Genomic DNA, 19,805 nt, shown 5'->3' with positions numbered 1-19,805 from the left:
AGACTGGTGGCACACAGACTGCTCAGACTATTTACATGATCAAATACTTTGTGGCCACTGGCTAGAAAGGAAATAACGACCGGAAAAGAAGCAGCATTGTTTTAACGGTTGACAGAAATGCCTTTCACAAAATAAAGAGTCCAGCTGACAAACCCAGCCGTTTCGTTTCCGGGTTCATCTTTATGACACACCATACAAATAATGTCATTCTACCCTGACTTACTAACTTAACCCGTTCCAAGAGTTTTCACATTTTATTCAAATGGCTTTTTGTTTTGTTTGTTTTAAGGGAACTTAGAAATATCTACAAGGATGATCATTTTACTCTAATAAATGAAAAGTTCAGTACCTAGAAGAAAATCATATTTGGCTGCCGTGAGACCAGAAATCCACTTAAATGAATCGTTTTCAAGGAGCTGTTAAGGAACCCACACCAGAGGAAGTGTTGACATTGAAAGTTGAACCATGGTTTACAAGCAGATCTGACAATCTTCATCAGCACTCACCCTTTGACGGGGGCTCTTATTTCGAGTTAGCAAAATAAACTAAAGAGTATGCTCCTCATACAGGACGGCTGCATGATACTTCAACCCAGCATTGTGGAGACCCCAATAAACACCCACAGAACTGTTGAGTGCTGGTAATTTGGCTGCCAGGCATCCTGTGTCTTACATCCATATCTGGGGGTTTATCGTCGGCCATTAAAGTCTGATAAACAGTCAAACTAACTCAAAAGTATTAATGTTTTTTTTTTTAAATCAGTGTTAAGATGCAGTGAACTGAAATTTCTCCATTTACGATTCCATTGTAACTCAGGAATTAAGCAGAATTATCAATAAACCGGACAGCCGCCTTCCTGCATCCATCGCTGCCCCGGACCCTCATGGGGACTGCATCAGATCTTCAGTCAGCCCAACCGGTGCCGGGACCAGCAGCAGACATCATGCGCCTCCTCCAGCGTAACAGAGACTTCTGCAGGCCGTTAGTCTTCAGCCGCTCGCAGACCTAGTTGTGTGAGGAGAAAGTGATGTGCTGCTTTGAATGCGCGCCTTTTTGAGACAGGATGCCAGAGTATCGCTGGCCTGTGTTGCGTGGTATGGTGGGACCCCGTTTCTTCACAGTCGCATCGCCCTCCTCCGGAGGAGAGGTCTCCACCGCGAGTTCGATTTCCTCCGGCTTTTTGATGGAGTTGGCTGCGTCTTCAGCCGCACCAGGTTTTCTGGATCTCTTGTCTTGGTTGCCTGCTTTCCCGTCCTTCTGTTTGCTTCTCTCTTTTCTGGGAAAGCATGGGAGGTGACAAGCATCAGAGAGGGCAGGAAAAAAAAAAAAAAAAAAAAAAAACATGTGTCAGGGAGTCTTACTTGAAGTTGATTATTTCAAATTTCCTCTCTCGGTAGAAGGAGCTTGTGTTCATCATGTATAGTAGAATCATATCGCATACGAACGCGCCCTGCAAGACAGACAAAAGACATAAAGGTCAAGAGCTGCAGGAGGTCAGTGGCCATTTTCTTTCCTCACCAACGATCAAATCGTGTTCTGATGACCCCAACACGTCTAAACTATATCGCTTGGACCTCTTCACATTTGGTCCCCACAGACCAGACCTCGATGTAGTTTGAGACAGTAAATCAGGTAATTTTCCTTCCCCTTTATCATTATCCATTACATTGTGTTTAGTTGATCACATAAACTCTAATGAAAACCACTGAAGTATGTAGCTGTAATGGAACAAATTTGGCAAAAACTGAAGGTGTATGAATGAGTTTGTAACGCACTGCGTCCACTGGCCCAACAGTTGCATGATTTAATGAATCACTTACCACACCCATCAGAGCGACACCCGAGCCGATCGCAATTATCGTGGGAACGATGTTGAATTTCCCAGCCTGCAAAACAGCAACAATACATTCATTAGATTAGCTAGTATTTTTATTTATTTAAACCGTGTAACTCTGTATTTGCCACTGGCAATTTCCCCATTGAAGGACAATACAGGAATTTCTTATCTTCAATTATACAAAGTCAGCCAGTATCATATAAGACAACTGCCAGCATGATGTCACTACCTGCAAACTTCATTTTAGACATGGTATCATAGGGATAATGTCTCATTTCTAAAGCTTGGGACAAAATGGGACCTGAAACGTGCGTACGTCACTTTCCAGGCAAAAGTAGGGATCTATGAAAATAAAAACTTGATGGGCAAAATGTGCGGTCCTCGTGGCAACGCTGACCCATGTGCATGTTCAATTTGGAGACGGGAAAATTGGCAATGCAGATGGTAGTGTGGTGAATTGCAGCCAAACTACATAAGGATTCCTTCTCAGACATTCAATTTCACTCCATATCAGACTTGAATCATAGATCGACTTAATCATAAGTGTTCAAAACCCCAGTGTTATTCACTCATGTGCTGGTGACACTTAAGTATGCAAATGAGACATTTAAAAAATAAATTAAAAAAATGCCCATAAGCCATTTTAAATCTTAAAGTCCGCAGAACATTTTATCTGGGTTTTCTATCATCACATTTCTCTCCTAGGGTGACGTGTTCCACAGATCAACAGATTATTGTGACAGGGTGTGTGGCAATCACTTTAATTGCTGTAAACAGTCAAATACACTCGTGTGTAATGCTGCTCAGTAGATGCTTTGGCACTGCTGGAGGTACAGCTGTGATCTATAAAGGAAAATTGCATGCTGGTTTTATAAACCAGTCTTTTTTTTTTCTTCTTTTTCTTGACGGACGTACACTTTTAGTATGGATTCCACGCAAGGTTTTATAAATGAGACCCCTGAACCACTCTTACGCCAAACAAGGATGCAGTGACATCCAGAGTTCAGCCCTGGCTTCATCTGACCAGACTATATTCTCCCAATATTTCACTGGTTTGTCTAAAACCTTGAACAGGCTTCAACAAGCTTTTTCTTCAGCAGTGGAGTCTTGTACAGTGATTATGTGGCTGAGTGCATTCCTTTATTATTTTCATGAGTAAAACTGGACCTGCTACTTTCAGGTCTTCCCGAAGCTCTCTTCATAGGTGCCATACTGTACTTTTACTCCATGTACCATTTCGCTTCCTCACATACAAGTGTATGAACTATTTGGTTTGGATTTCTTTATACGAGTGGATTTCTAGGGTTGTTCCCAACGTTTGAGACGTGAATGTCATTAGAAACATTTTAACTGAGAAAAACAATGACGTGTTATACAATACTTCTTTTGCCCACTGTAGTTTCCTTAGGAGTTGCTCATGTTGCTACTTTACCTGTCCATTGATCATGATGTCAAATCGAATCCCGTAAACTTTGTACAGTGTGCGATACGTTTGACCACCTGGATCTTTGTAGTACCTTGCAAATCTGCACGAGAGAAAAAAAAAAAAAAAAAACAGCTTAGGGAAATGATCTATGTAAAAAGGGAGGAAAGGAAAGAAGTAGAGACGATTTAAAGGGCACACCTAAAGTTGTAACCCGAGTTAACAGAGTTGTTCGAGTCCATGTCCAAACGGGTGAAGCTGTACTGTGGATTACACTCCGAGGAGTCCTTATCCAGGTCGCAGTTCCACTCGATGAGAATACCAACAGAGCCGCCCTGACAAACACGCAGAGTGAGGTGAAGCAATATGTATTCTGAAAACAAAACAACATACCTATTGAACGATGTCAAATCAAGCAGCATCAGATTAAGAAGGTCAAGGTTAATGCCTGAGGACCCCAAGAACCTGGATGTGGAGACCCCCGAATGCACGCACGCACACAATGTTTACTATATAATAATCTCAACAATTTACTGATCATTTGGTTACCATGTTAACCTAGAGTAAACTTAGAAAAACGACCTGCAGTATTGTGAACAGATACAGTTTACCCTCATTTTCATACATTGCTTACTTCAAAAAGATCTCTTAAAAAAGCTAAAGAGTGCATGTTTATATTCATCTCTGTATGAAATGTTTCTTCGCTGTTCTGCCTCCAACACCCTTTCCACTTATTTAGGATCTATCAAGTTAACTATATTTCGAGGTGTCAGAGGTAAAGGGGAGTTTTTTAACCAATTTAGTGCATCAAATTAAACTGCTCTAATTTTAGAAATATTTGTGCAGTTGATGCACCAAAAGTTTCTCCGCTAGTACATCTTTCAGCCTCGTTTACAACCGATACATCCATGTCATGATTTTAGAGGTCTGTGGCTGGTAAGGAACATGGATCTCAATGAACGCTGTTCTGTCTGTGATTAGAACCCTTATAAAGAGGTAACATCATTGAAAGGAGAGTATATGTGAATATGAACAGCCATAGGTCACATATGAACACGAGATGCTTGACTGAGGTTGGGACCATTTCCAGAAAATTAGAGAAGCAAATGGACCAGACAGGATAGGAGGCAGAGGTAACATCAAGGTTTTCCTCAATCTTCCTGACACAGCTCTGATTAGTCATTAGCAGCTTATGCTCTGAAAAAAAAAATCACGTTGAATGCACCAACGATCAACATGTTCACTGACCAACTTTACTTTCAATTTAATGAAATATGTGAGACCTAAAAGAAGGCCAAGGACAAGTGCTATAATGGGAAAATTTTGTGAAAACATGGCTGCCATGTGGTTGGTTCTTCTCCACTCATAGAGAGAACAGCATCGCTGGTACCGATGTTTACAACATGTCACACAGATGTACCTTTAAGGAAACTACTCCAAAAGAAATATCCCTCATACCCTCCCGGTCAGGATAAATCGGTGGTGGACTGCACCGTGTGCAAAGCTGGCATATAAAACAGAGGCGGGCCAAAATATTCTGAGAAGGACTGAAAAAGGTTACTCAGATTTTACTGAAGGTTGCAGTTTGTCTGTGCACTTCTCTCACAAAGTGCAAATATTGAGAGGGTTTTCTCAGCGGTGCAGAACCAGTGGACCAAGGACAGGAACCAGCTTCCTGTCTCTGATGGCGATTCTGCGTGCGCAATAAAATTTCAGAGGCACTTCTTGTAAAGACTTGCTAATCTGGTAACCAAAAACTCTTGGATAGGCAGGAGGATGGCGAAAAAAAATAAACTAAAGATCAGAGCGTACATGTTTTTGTTTGTTGAATGGGTGTTTTTGTGAGACTGCGGGTTTTTATTTGGATTATTCTATGGACAATAAAAAAAAAAAATACTTGTTTGCAGATTATTTGTGTTTTGTGTTTGTTTCTCCAGTATGACTCCAGTATTATTGTTACAGGTTAATTTTCACATACAAAATAGTCATAATTTCGTTCCAGAGATTTTAAAATAATTATTACATATTGTTTACTTATGAAAGCCCATCTGTAATTTGTTATTTAACTTTTCTTTCTAAAAACACACAGAAGGTGTACTTTAAATAAGTTAAAATTATAGATTTTCTTCAAGTTCACAGAGTATTTATTTAAGTGGTTCACGACTTTAATTTCTCTATAGATAACCCCCCCCCCATCCCCACTCAGTCCGACCACCTGTCAGTGTGTAGCACAGACAAAATACTGAGGCATGCACTTTTCTTCCTTTCTTTCAACAAAAAGCCCTTCATTACGAGAAGCAAATCCGATTACTTGTATAAGTTTGTTACATTAAATACAAGCAGATTTTTATGAATGCCGTGGGAAAATCATTTTAAAACCGACCGCTTCTCTCTACCTTAGCAGCCATTTCATGGAAGTCATGTCCAGTTCTGCCGACCAGCTCTCCGAGGCGGAAGATGGGGCAGTAGGGATGGTGCACTTTATCGTAGAAGCATCCCTTAAGGTAGTTCGCATCAGATGTTTCAAGGACATTGGACCTAAGAGGGAAAGAAAGCAAACATGCCCAATTCTTCTTTTCCCCTATATATTTGTGTTGTCTTTGTGAACAAATTGAAGCAATGGATACAAGAACAAGGCTCAACAACATTGATCTGTACATTAGTTAGGACATATGATGCAACAAATAAGAAAGTGTTTATGGTTAGTCTATAACAATGTTGTTTAATATAGATGCAACAGAAGGGTTTGTGAAGTGGTAATAAGGAGCACCAATGCCTAAGAATCGTCCTTTTGTTGAGTGAAAACAGCAGGTTAAATATTCCAAAAGAAAAGTCTCCATGATAAGTTCATGCAGCATAGCTGAGGTTATCATAAAGTCTGCCAGAACCAAAACTGATTTCACTGCCCCCGCGTCCTAAGAGAAACGAGACAGGATTAAAGTTCAAGGCGACTCCAAATACAGTACAAATATATTTAATTGAAATTTTATGTGAAAGACCAACACAAAGTGCTACACAATTGTGAATTAGAAAGAAAATTAAACATGATTTATTTAAAAAGGATTTACAAATAAAAAACTGAAAACGGCATTGTGCAAAAGTATTCAGCCCCCCTGAGTCAATCCTTTGTGGAACCACGTTTTGCTGCAATTACAGCTGCAAGTCTTTTAGGGTACGTCTCTAGCAGCTTTGCTCATCTAGCGACTGAGCTTGAGCTGTTTACAAAGAAGAACGTGCAAACATGTCAGTCAGGTTAGATGGAGAGTGTTTGTGAACGGCAGCTTTCAGATGTCACAGATTCTGGATTGGGTTTAGATCACTGTGCTATATAATACACTGGAGTGCTAATCACCGTCTGTTTGAACGAGTCGCTTTGAAGCCACCAGCCGCCATATTGGTACTCCCTATTTCCCCCCATATGTGCGCTACAGCATCGAATAACGAGGATTTTCTCATGTTCAGGGGGGGCTTAAAACTTTTAAAATGTCAAATGCCATATAGTTTTATGTTATGTTCTAAAAAAAAAAAACAAGTACTGAGAAAGTCATGTGCTGAAATATTTTGCATTTTATTCATTTAAATATATATGTTTAACATTTATAAATACATACACATACATATATATATATATATATATATATATATATATATATATATATATATATATATATATATTTAATATGAATAACATGTAAAATATTTCAGCACCTTATTTCCTAGTATTTGATAGTGTTAGTACATCCACTGACTAGAATTACCTGTGAAACGCTTTCACTCAGCCAGAAAACTGCTTGTTGTTGCAAACAAATCCTGTGGGATTCTGTGAGAGTAGGGAGTAGCAAGATGGCGGCCAGTGACTTCAGTTTTTCGGCAAAATCAGCACTCCAGTGTATTATATAGCTCAGTGGTTTAGGTCTGGACTTTGACTGGGCCATTCTAACACATCAATATGTTTTGCTTTAACACCATTCCACTGTTTACCTGACTCCGCCAGATAGATTTGCTCCGCATATCCATCTGGAAACCTCCCGTTGAAGTAATTTTGGGAAGGGGCGAAAATACTGGTTAGCTGATTGGCCTATGTTGGTGATAGATGGGCCAAATGAACCAATCAGATTTGTCGTCGCTCGTAACAGAGCGACGACGAAAACACAACCACAAGCCAAGCTACTCTTGCTGCTGCAGGTAAAGGCTCGTTAGGTCAGCAAAGAAATACTCTGTAATTCCGATAAAACTTGCTCGATAGCCACGCTAACGCTAGTTTCATCGGCTGAAGCCGCCATGTTGTTAAGACTGAACTGTCGATCTTCTCGTTGCGTCACACCTCAACCCGCCTCAAAGCCAACGCTGATTGGACGTTCGTTTGGTGAACGGCTCCAAATTTTCTTTAACGGAGAGTAGCCAGACTGATCTGCGAGTGAAACCTTGAAAGCTCGCGAGATCAGGATGGTCTCACGAGGCTATTCCACTGTAGCCCTGGCTTTATGTTTAGGGTTGTTGTCCTGCTGGAAGGTGAACCTCCGCTCCAGTCTCAAGTCTTTCTTCAAAGATCGCCCTGTGTCTGGCTCCATCCATCTTCCCATCAACTCTGACTATCTTCCCTGTCCTTGCTGAAGAGCAACACCCTAACCCAGAGCATGATGCTGCCTCCACCTTATTTTACACTGGGGATGATGTGTTCAGAGTGATGTCCAGTGTTAGTTCTCTGCCACACATAGAGTTTTGCATTTGGGCCAAAAAATTTAATTTGGGTTTCATCTGACCAAAGCACCTTCTTCTACGTGTTTGCTGTATCGCCAACATGGCTTCTGGCAAATTGCATAAGACCGCATTTGTGCAGTGAGAGACTAATAGTCGTCCTGTGGACAGATTCCCCTGACAGCTTCACCTGAGCTGTGGATCTCTGCAGTTCATCCAGAGCCACCATGGGCCTCCTGGCTGCATCTCTGATCAGCGCTCTCCTTGTTCTGTCAGTACGTTTAGGTGGACGGCCTTGTCTTGGTGGGTTTACAGTTGTCCCATCAGCTTTCCATTTCCGTGTATTTGTACTGAGATTACTTTATATACAGGTAGACTCTATTCAGCCTTAATGCAATCATCAGGCAACTTCTCAAGCCAATTAGTTGCACTCAGAGAAGAGGGGGCTGAATACTTTTGTACACCACACATTTCAGTTTATTTGTAAAAATTATTTTAAATCATGTATACTTTTATTTCTACTTCACAATTATATCCCATTTTGTGTTGGTCTTTCACATAAGATTCCACTAAACTATATTGATGTTCGTGGTTCTAATGTGACAAAATGTAGAAAAATTCAAGGGTTGTGAATACCTTCACAAGCCACTGTATAATCGCTCATGTCCAGCCAGTTTTAGGAAAGGACCAAACAATAACCGTACCCACCAACGCCGATCTACTTTTGACAATTGGGGGAGGGTTGAAGGTTGATTTTATGTCTTTTGCTAGGAGATATTAGGAATCTGTGAATACGTTTAAACTGTAACAACCTGGCACAACTACAAACAGATATTCATTTTGCTTGGTTCCAAATAACACCCCACTTCTCCTCCTCAATAGCAACACCCAGTTCTGTTTGTCATATTTGTGCTACAACTGGAACTGAATCAGCACATTATAAAAACTGGTAACCACCTTCTTAACTGGACACTTGAGCAGTAATTTCTCTACTGAGATAATGTGGAACCAGAAGCAAATGTATTTTTTTTATGTAAAATCTCTAACTTGAAGGTATCTAAAAAATAAATAAAAATAAGGCCACAGGAGAGGCTATGTTTAGTCTGTATTCATTTAAATAAGGATTAGGAGGATCCCCAAAACAAGCTATTCTTTTGGATATTAATGTTGATTACATTTTTTTATTTAAAACAGTTTCTTCTTTTTTGATAAAACATTTCCCTTGTTCACAATGCTGCAGGGAAGAGATCATCTGCTGGAGACTTAATGTGTGGGCATGTTGCTAAAAGGTGAACAATAGCTGCAAGCAGATTTATGTGAACAACTGACTGAACGCGGCTTCTATGCGAGGAAGAATCTCAAAGTCTTCCGACCTCGACAGTTTGACTGCAAACCCTTTTAAAAGCGGAGAACTTGTCATATTTCTTATTTAAGACCTGTTGTAACCTGAATGCCTACGCATGCAGCGGTTTACAGGATTCCCAGTGTAACTGAATGCCTCTCACTGTCCAGGGTGTAGTGTTGCCACTGCCAGCCATTTTTAGTGGCAATCATCAAGTGGCATCAAATTTCTCTTATATTCCCATAATGTCTCGGTATATCACGGGTAATGAACAAGCATGAGGATGTTTTTGTGTAATCAGATAGAGATCCTGACTGATGAATTAGGCACAGCCTTCAACGCCGCTCTGCTCTCCTGCAGGACATGGACAGCAAACAGCAACCAGGGCACCGGTCCAGCTCTTCGGGCAAACCCCATCTGATCTGACACCTGTCCACACCAAGGGCCGCTGTCAAGGACGTCTCAGATGACTGTTTCACTGTCTCGCTGAGAGCAACGCACAGGCTGGTATAAATAGAGGACTCTGCAAGCTAAAGCTATTTAAGGCAGCCATTGAAATATGTATAGCCCCCTTCTCACTCTATGCTGCGATGATTTAAAAACCACTAGCACAGCAGCGAAGGGGCCACTTATAGCTACTTACTTTGAGAATTTAAACTTGGGGAACCTGATGAAGTTCTTTATGTAGATGGTGAAGTTTTCTGCTTCACCCAGTAAGGGCTCCCTGTTAAAAAAAAAAAATAGGAAAAAAAATTTTTTTTAGGACAGCAGAAATAAAGAGAAGAGGCTGCATTAGAAATAAAACATCAGGTGTATTTCTGAGTGATATAAGTGAGTGTTAAAACAGAAGGTGGGATGAGGATTCTCACATTGGTCTCTTGCTGTATTCAACAGGACACCAAGCGTGGATCTCACAGGTCCCCGTGCTGTTCAAGCAAAAGCCCGTCTTTATTCCTAAAGAGACAGCATTGCTTACTTAATCTCAATAGAGGAAATCATTTTTTAATTAAAAGTTAATTGAAAATAAGAAGGAAAGAATTCTCCTATATTCGCATTTCAATAATCACAAAGAAATGTCAAACTAAACATTAGCTATTAGCTAAAAGGGCGAAAGGTCACGAGTCTCAGCTTAGTAACTTATTAGTAAGTTTATTTAGTAATAATTCGTCATGTGGCAGATTTAACTGGAAATATGCATTGGTGATTGTTTTTTTTAAAAAAAATGCTCATCCATTAACCCAAAGTGGCCTTCAATGGGAAATTTCCATTTTAACTACTATACAGTAAAAACAAGGACAACAATGTGTTACATTTTTATCCACAAACGTTTTGTATTTGCTCATAAAAATTAAACTATTCATAATATTTAAGTCCAAAATACAGTTGAAGAAATGTACGTGTATTATAAGTAGTTTTTCCGACATTCTTATTTGTTCATTTGTTGCTGTATTTTATAAGGGTTCCTACACATTTTAAGTACAAAATTCCTTTTCAAGACTCACACTTCTAAACTTCTTTAGTTTATATAAAATTCTTATTTCGATAAAAACATTGTTATCCTTGAAACTCCTTAAAGGGAACTCAGCTCTTATCTGTAGATTCCTCATATAATGATAGAACATAAGTTTTGCTCAGCTCCATTTCAAAATATATAACTCTTGCACTTGTAAAATAAAGACTAAATGCACTGTCTTTAAAATAAACTAAGATTATTTTATTTGGTTTAGAATAAAAAAAAAACACTAAAATATAGTGGTTCTTTAGTTCTTTGTTTGCCATTAGAGACCCAATTTAAGGACCAAAAGTCCAATTCAACCTGAATCTAAAGTTAATCATACAATTTAAAGTTATCATAAAGGTTATCAAAAGGTCCCTCAAATGTTTTTTGAAAGAGTTTGCATTCAGTCAGTAAGTCAAAAACTCAAAATACTGAAGGCTAAAATGTTAAAATAAGTTGTAATGTGGCAAACCAAAGATAAACACGTATCATTTTAAATTAAATCAATATAAAATCTACTGTATTGGATTGTGTAGTGGAAGACTTTCTTTAGAAAATGGGAGAAAAAAAAACCTCTAAAAAAGATTTAGATTAAAAAAAAAAAATCTAAAATGTTTTCACATTCAGTTATTTTTCCATCTCCAACCATTTTTAAAATTATAAAAATAAGTTAAATACTTTTCAAGACTGCATGGAAACCCTGTTATAAAATTTCTATATTTTGTTAAGATCACATTTCCAAATGTACAATGTACTTTCAAAATCAGGAGAATTGTTTCAAAGAGAAACAATTTAGGTTGTGCAAATAGAGCAATGTATCATCTACATATAGTCTGATTTCTGGAGAGATTGTAGCCTTAAAACTCGACGATGATAGATTATTAATAGAAAAAAAAACAAAATCCAACCACCCAGAGAATGACAGACAAAACAAACATTTTCAAGACATCAAAGAAAATGTCTGAAAACACTTAAGGCTTTAGCTAAATTTAGTAAAGACCTAAATTGAATATCGCCATCTCATTATGTTAAGAATACTGTTCATACTGTTAAGACAGTACCAAACAGATAATCCATAATTTTGTTTTTTAAATTGTAAATCCTAACACACCCCAAGCAACACCCATTTTAAGTAGAGATATTCAGATATCTTTTACACAAAGTCCCAAGGTCCCAGTATCAGCGGTGTCAAAAGTATTGACATCTATTACTCAAAATGTATAGATACTAGGGTTTAAAATACTTGTGCAGAAGTAGAAGTATCAATTGAAACATATTACTCAAGTAAAAGTATAAATGTACCAGAGATAAAACTACTTAAAGTATTAAAGCAGAAGTAGGTCCATATAGTTGCAATACTGAGCATCAACATCAGTTTTATGGGGCAAAAATTCTGACATCTGGTTGCCTAGAAGTATTGGTGCAAAAAGTTAAACTTCAGAGAAATATTATACATAACCTTTACTTGATATTGGAATGTAAACAAACATCCAAGTGTCTACACGAATTGATGAGGGCAACAGATGTAAGATAAGAAAACTAGACATGAAATGAGTGCATTACCCTCTTACTCTGATCACAGAGTAATGGCAGCGCCATAAAGCGGTTCCTTGGCAGCACGGCCTCAGTAAATCGTCTCATGGCAATTGTACTGAAACAGCAATTTCCCTCTGGGATTATTAAAGTATTTCTGATTCTGATTATAAAAATCATCCTTGTATGGTTATCTGTATACATTAGACAATGTTGTCAAAATGAATGATTAATCCAAGTGGTTAATCAAAAAAAAAAAAGGAAAATAACAAATAATCCTAAAAATGCAATGTTCTTCTTCTAAGGTTTGTTATGTTTTTGCTGGGCGTTTGGCAAACAACGTGGTGCAGTACTGCCTCCAACCACAATCCAAATCACATCGGGTAGCGCCATTTATCTGAATTTTGGTTTTGGTTTTGAGCGACAAGCCAGAACAAGAACAAGCTAACATAAGATAGAAGTACTGATATTTTGTTCAAGATACAGGAAGTAAAAAGTACAGATAATTGCATGAAAATGTAAGGATTAGAAGTAAAAAGTAGGCTAAAAAAAGAATGACTCCAAAATTTCTACTTAAGTAAGGTAACAATTTTGTACTTAGTTACTTGACACCTCTGCCCAGTATGCAGCACATACACTATTATGACGCAACATTTCTTGACTTGGAAGGTGGAAATAGGATCTCAGAAAATCATCACAGCTGTTTTAGTGAAAAGCTGCAAAACAAGTGGGATTTGCTAGTCGTTGTGATGCTAACTAAATACAGTTAGGGACCTCAGACTTTCCAACATCAGTTGATCCTCAATTTTATTTGTTTCTTTGAACTTTTGAATTCAGAGCATAAATTAAATTCACCATTTTTCAACCAAAAAATTTTTGTGTCACCATTTTCTAAAAAAAAAAAACATTTTTTATCATTGTTTTAGTGACATAGGTGGCCTTTATTATTGAAAGTTGTCTAACAGGAATGGGGATGAGAGAGAGGGGGGGGGTGGGGGGTAGACATGTGGTGTAGATTCACGGACTGGAGTCAAACCTAGAACAGCAACGTCAATGACTAAGGCCTCCATACATGGGTCATGTGCGCTACCCTGCGTCACTGGTGCACTCTTATCACCATTTTGATATATTAATGTAGAAAACATCTTAATTTCAATTTATAGATCCTCTATAGATCCACGGGGAGGGTAGGCATAGTGGTTAGAGCAGCACACTTGCATTCTGAGAAGGCTGCGAGAACCCAGTTCGAACCCCACAGACCCCCAGTAAGGGTCCCTGAGCAAGACCCTTAGCCGCAGAATGCTCCCTGGGTGCTATAAAGCTGCCCACTGCTCCCAAAAAGGGATGGTTAAATGCACAAGACAACTTTTGTTGGAATGTACTATTGCAATAACAAATAAAGATTTATTTCATTTCAAACAACTAAAGTTCCTAACACATACTTGAATAGTAATATCAGAAATTAAAAAGTGGGTAAAAACTATTTAAACATTCAGTGAACCAACCACCCACGTATCACCTAAATTATCACTTGGTGCTTTCTAGAGCCTTACTAGATGAATTTAGCTCATTATTTGTAGTAATTTGGGATAATTTTCAATATTGCATTTAACCTGTGCCTTTAATTTGCTTCTATTGTACACTGAAGTATTGGAAAATGTAATGCAATACAGTTGATGTTAAAACAATTGTAAAAACTCCACACTCAAAACACAAAACACCTTTAACTCTTTCATTGTAGTTTGAAGCAATAAGGGCGTAACACCTGAGAAAGTTGATGTGCAGCTGTTTTACGTTTTTCTTCTGCAATTTACAACAAAATATCTGAAGCACTAGAGATGTCATTTTGTATACATGCAGTACCTTCATACTGGCTTCAAATTGTTTAAGCACCCGTGTTTACTATACCATCCATTAATGAATACTGAGCAGTGTTTAGAAGGTAGTTTGTCTTAAATTAATCTATTACCTATTTAAGTAAAAGTCACTGTTGTTAGAATGATGACGTTTTGACATCTTTTCAGATTTACAGTTACAAAGAAACTTTCCGATGAACGATTCTCACCGTTCCCAGCTATAACGCTTTCCCCTTCAGGGCAGTCATCATCACTTTGACACTGTCCATCTGGTACCTTGACACTCTGTGAGAGGAGAAGCGAAGGCTTTTAGAATAAAAACTGTATACAAAAATAATCTCTGCATAGTTACTTGCCTCGGCGCAGAAGCCCAGCCTCTGATTTGGGGTCTCAATGTAATTTGTCACTACAAAAAACACCTGCTCGCCCTGCAGGATTCAGTAAGTTCAGGAGACAGAAGTAAAAGGTTAAACACATTAGAGGAAGTTCAATACTGTTCAATCTGTGTAGACAGACGTTGAGGGTAATATTACATGGCAAAAAGACACTTTTCATTAAGAGTTTGGAGGTAGACAGAGAGACAGCATCTTAAAAAAGTATTCATTTAAGTTACAAACATTAATGTCAATGTATTTAATTGGGACTTTATATGACAAACCAACCTGCTGTACATTAGTGCCTCACTGCAAAGTAGAAAGTAAATGACCTGGGTTTCTACTTTCTTTTTTTTTTTTTTTTTTTTTTTTTTACAAATAAATCAAAAGTGTTGCCTGCATTTTTATTCGGCCCCCTTTACTCTGATGCACCTATATAAAATTCTTTCTGTTTTTAGTCCATTGACTAAAAATGTAAAGAGTATGGCATACCTGCAAACCTACCAAGGTAATGCCATACGTGCAAACTGACAGGTCGGCCAAAGGCAAGCAATATTTGCATGGTAACTCTGTAGGAGTTGCAGCCCAAGTGGGAAAATATGTTGTGACGACAAGTATAAAAGCTGGCTTTTATGGAAAAGTGGCAAGAAGTAACCCACTGTTAAAGGAATACCATAACAAACCACATACAAAGTTTGCAACAAGCCACGTAAAGAGATTTCTAGTGGAAGAGATGCAGCTAAAAGTTGTTGGATAGTAGTATTCCATTTAGACATCTAGGTAATGGGAACCTTTTTGAAGAAGTTTATTATATAAAACAATTGAAATAAAAACATTTTATAGGGTAAACACATTTCAGTGTTTTGTACCCTTTTAACAAAAAAAAACCTATACGTTTCCTGGGTTTTATAAATTGCAGGAGAGTAGCTCTCGAGGACTGAGCGACGCATCCCTTGTTTACACCAAATCATATTCATGTGGTAGAAAGACCTAGTCAAAGTCCATACCTAGACCCATTAAAATATCTTTGGCAAGATTCCAAAATGGATGTTCATGGACTCTCTGGTGTAATTTGATTGAGCCTGAGCTATTTTGCAAAGGAGAAAGGGTAAAAATGTCAGTCCATATGTACAAAGCAGGTGGAGCTATACCCGCCAAACAACACTTGCAGCTGCAATGGCATTAAAAGGTGAATGTACAAAGTATTGATTCGGTAATTTTCCCCATTTTGCTTTGGTCTGTAATGTAAAGTCTCACTGAAACACACTGAAGTTTGTGGCTGAGATGTGAAAAGGTTCAAGGGCGAGGAAAACGTTACAAGGTAGACAAACTCACACTCTGAGGTATCACATAATCCTCTGGACTCCACAGGTAAGGTCCCGTCTCCGAGGTGTTGGTCAGAGAGACACCTTTAAGCTTGGTGAAGACCGAAGTCTGGATGGCATCCTCTCTCTCCTGGTACCCTTTCTTCGCCACAAACACCCACCTGGAACATCATCTTCATCACTCGCTGTTTTAGGACAGTTTCTGCAAGCGCTGATGTTTATATGCTCAATAATGCAATGTTGTTCTCCAACGTTAACAGGGTACAGTGGCCATCAGCATGAGACAGATTAAAAGAAACAACAGGCTGCTGCTGCTGACTCCATGCAGTAGAGTCATGGTGCAGCCGGTTGGAAAGGATTTGTCTATGCAGATGCATGTCCCAGGAGTTGCACCGCAATACGAACAGTGCATGAACCTGAGACGTGCATGCCATTAGGCCAGCCAGTTTACAACAGCCAAAGTCATTCCTCGGGGGGTGCAATCTCACAGTTTAGGACAACGTTTATTTTAAATTGACTTTTATAAAATATATATATTTATTAGATATTAGAAAGCATCTAAGCCACGGCATAATGAATAGATACCGATTTTGCAAATTACCAATCCTGAATGAGCCAGGCTTGTACTACTAAAGTGAAAGGCAATTATCATTTGCTACTTTAACGCCGCCAGCTATTTCAAATTGTCCCGTCCTATTTTTAACTTTTTCGTGCACTCTCTGCATCTTTACTTAATAAGCGTCAGCTCTCACCCGATTATGTATCCGAGCACGGCCAGCTGATAGAGGCGAAACAATATCCCGATTTTCCTGTTTTCGGCGATGACATATTTCTCCGTCTTGTAGTTGAGGAGAGAAAAGAAGAAGCCCCCCCAGCCAGCCATTTGTCGCGCCACGCCAGAGCCGAATGAGCCCAGCTCCCAGCTCCCAGCCTCTGTCCTCGCTGATCTGCTGCAGCTGGGTCGCTTGACTGGCGACACGGAGAGTAGTTTCTGTCACTCGTTGCTTATAGAGATTCGCCGACTGCAATATTACAACACCGCCCTTTCTTGTAATTAAGATAAGGATAACGAAAATCCAATATTCGTGTATGAGAAAATTTTAATGTTACATAGAAGTTACATAGATGCAAATATCTATCTATCTATCTATCTATCTATCTATCTATCTATCTATCTATCTATCTATCTATCTATCTATCTATCTATCTATCTATCTATCTATTTAGATTTTTCAAGAAGGAAATATCAGTTTTTCTGGAAAGTCTGTTCATTATTATTCGCTCAATACTTGGTTGGGCCTCAAATTTTAGTTTTTGTCAAATTTCGACATGCTAATGGATTCAAATCTCCAGACAAACAGATATTTGATGACACTTTAAACAGATAAATAAATGATTCCAAAGTAATTTATTTCGTTTAATAATAAATGTGTCCGCGTTTTGATAACTTCGCTAAACTTTCATTTTGCGCTTCAGGTTTGTGGGCTTTGAATGAGCACCCCCTAATGGCCGCTTCCTGTAATGACAACATGAACTGGACCTGGCCTGACGTCTGTTATTTAAGATAAAACAGAAGCTACACTCAACTTATATGCGGGGTAAAAAACATTACAACAAAAAATATACAGAAAATAACTTTAAAAAAAAGAAACTAATACAGCTGAGATCAAGGTGATAGGATAAAGATTATTAAATATAGTCATATTCCATAAATTAGGATATTATTGAAAAGTTGATATAGATGAACACAGACTGATTATGTATTAAAGTCTTTATCTCTGTTAGTTATTATTTTTTTCCACCCTCAGCTAATAAAAACACAGCATTTAAGATTAGAATATTGTATTAGATCAATATAAAAGCAACATTTTTCATGCAGAAATGGGGACTTAATGAAAAGTATCTTTAACACCAGCTTGGATTTTTTTTTATTCAGAAGGCACTTCCTTATCTGACAAACAAGGCTCTGAGAAATGCATATTTTAATTTATTGAATATGACTGAATATGCACGCAGTCTTACAAAAGAGCAGATATTTTCAAAGATTTAAAGAACAGACAGTTTAAAATATATATTGTTAGTAGAAATGTGCTATCCTTAGCATTTATTAATGTGAAGGGGGTTCCACCTTATTAGTTCTGTCTGATTTCACTTTCTTAATTATTTCATACACCCCCTAGTTACATCCACAAACTGCGCTGTATTGTATTGGGATTTTATGTGACAGATCAAAACAAAGTAGCACATCATCTTGAAGTGGAGGGAAAAGGATATAAGTATGTTTTTGTTTTCACATTGTGAATTTTTTTCTACAAAGCAAAAGTGTCATATAATGTAACACCATGCGATGCTTATAATCCTTCCCTTTCTCTGCTAGGATCATATGCAGGAGGTTTCTTATGGATTTCAGTTCATGAGCACATCAACAAACTTCTTGTTGATTTTTTTCTTCTTGCTGTTAAACTATAGACCTGTTCACAGTCTCCCCGGGTTCTTTTATCTGTTAATGCGACGTTTCTATTGTAGACTTCTGTAGTAATAAAAAAAAGACTCTTCAAACCGTAACTATATTTTACCATATTTAATCTAAAAGGCAGATGAATGATTACAGATTCAGTACTGGGTTCCTCATAACAACACAACGCAACCGGGACTTGAGAACCTCGATTGTTCTCACAAACAGACCTTAAATACCAAGCATGTGTCCACCCATTCAGGGGTGTGCACAGTATGATATCAGCGTTCCGTTTTTGGTGGAGAAGATCATGCTGTAATGCAGACGTCCTTGCTGACACATATCACCCATAACAGTCACTCTGTGCAGTCTAAGTATGTCAGACACTTTGCCTTTAGAGTCCATCTATCTGTAATTTCCATGGCAACCAACTTTGCAGTCCTGTGTTTAAGTTTATTAATCTCTTCACAGTGAAGAGCAGATGTTTAATAAACATTTGCTAATAAATTATTAGATTTAGCTATCCAGTTTATATAAATGAGCTGTTCCCTATAGAAATAAATTCATCATCCACAGGTCAGGTCTTACGGAAAACCATGAATGGTATTGCCAGTAAAACCTTTTCTGGTCAATATCCTGGAAAAAAACTCAGGTTTAATTTGGACACACCTATGGAGAGCGTTCTTTGATTATAAAAAACAGCAAGCAATTCCCCATTTCAACATGAGTGCTCCTATGGTGCATTAAGCATCCGACAACTACAGTTGCAACAGAAGGCGAAGGCGTTGTCTTTTAGTTGTAAAACATTCCATATCTGAGCATAATGGATCACCTGCTGCTCACATGACTGCGCTGATCTTATCTGGACAAGAGGTTAAACCAAAATGCTGAAACAAAATGTAAATTACAAAATAAAGTGTAAAGGGCAAAACTAGAAAGTCCTTTAGGACAGACTAAAATAAATTACATGTATATTCTTAATAGTAGGCTACTTGGACTTTGCACACACTAATCAAGTGCAACAGGGGTTAAGAGTGTTGATTTCTGCTCAGCTCTCATGTCCTGACACACAATTTCAACTGGGATATGACTGACTGCCTTTCTCCTGCATCTTGATATATTTCTTCTATTATTGCCATTCTGTTTAAGATTTATAGACCCGGACAGCTTCCAGTTTAACCGTAGAAGTATTTTTTTTTTTATGCAAATTGAGTTCAAAACAATTCCCAACAAACTATTGCTCAGTCTTTCCCTCCATTGCCCAAACAGTTCTGAATGCTTCAGTCACACATTTTGATTTCTGCTCTTCTAGAGTTGCTCACACCTGCTAAAGATCAGGTGATTAAGTTAAACAGAATAATGGAGGGTAACTTCAAATGCATTTACTATCACAATGCAGACATTGAAAAGCCTTAAACATTGTGCATGTATTAGATCAGGTAATCACCTTTATGCAACTTCCTA

The 19,805-nt window shown here is 38.2% G+C and overlaps 1 protein-coding gene across 1 annotated transcript; it reads right to left on the bottom strand.

The window, feature by feature from the left end:
• Positions 1–84: 84 nt before the first annotated feature.
• On the bottom strand, positions 85–16,864 carry p2rx5 (purinergic receptor P2X, ligand-gated ion channel, 5). Its single transcript, XM_012855491.3, has 12 exons — positions 16,639–16,864; positions 15,897–16,047; positions 14,544–14,615; positions 14,397–14,472; positions 10,170–10,254; positions 9,944–10,024; positions 5,657–5,798; positions 3,462–3,595; positions 3,270–3,363; positions 1,821–1,886; positions 1,362–1,450; positions 85–1,276 (listed from the first exon to the last, which is right to left on the bottom strand). Exons 1-12 carry the CDS (start codon positions 16,767–16,769, stop codon positions 1,006–1,008), a joined length of 1,392 nt encoding a protein of 463 aa, XP_012710945.2. The 5' UTR covers positions 16,770–16,864; the 3' UTR covers positions 85–1,005.
• Positions 16,865–19,805: the final 2,941 nt, after the last annotated feature.

The sequence above is a fragment of the Fundulus heteroclitus genome, chromosome 11, assembly GCF_011125445.2.
Source record: "Fundulus heteroclitus isolate FHET01 chromosome 11, MU-UCD_Fhet_4.1, whole genome shotgun sequence".
Taxonomy (NCBI): domain Eukaryota; kingdom Metazoa; phylum Chordata; class Actinopteri; order Cyprinodontiformes; family Fundulidae; genus Fundulus; species Fundulus heteroclitus.
Note: the sequence above shows the minus strand (reverse complement) of the source record. Positions and strands in the feature narration are given on the sequence as shown.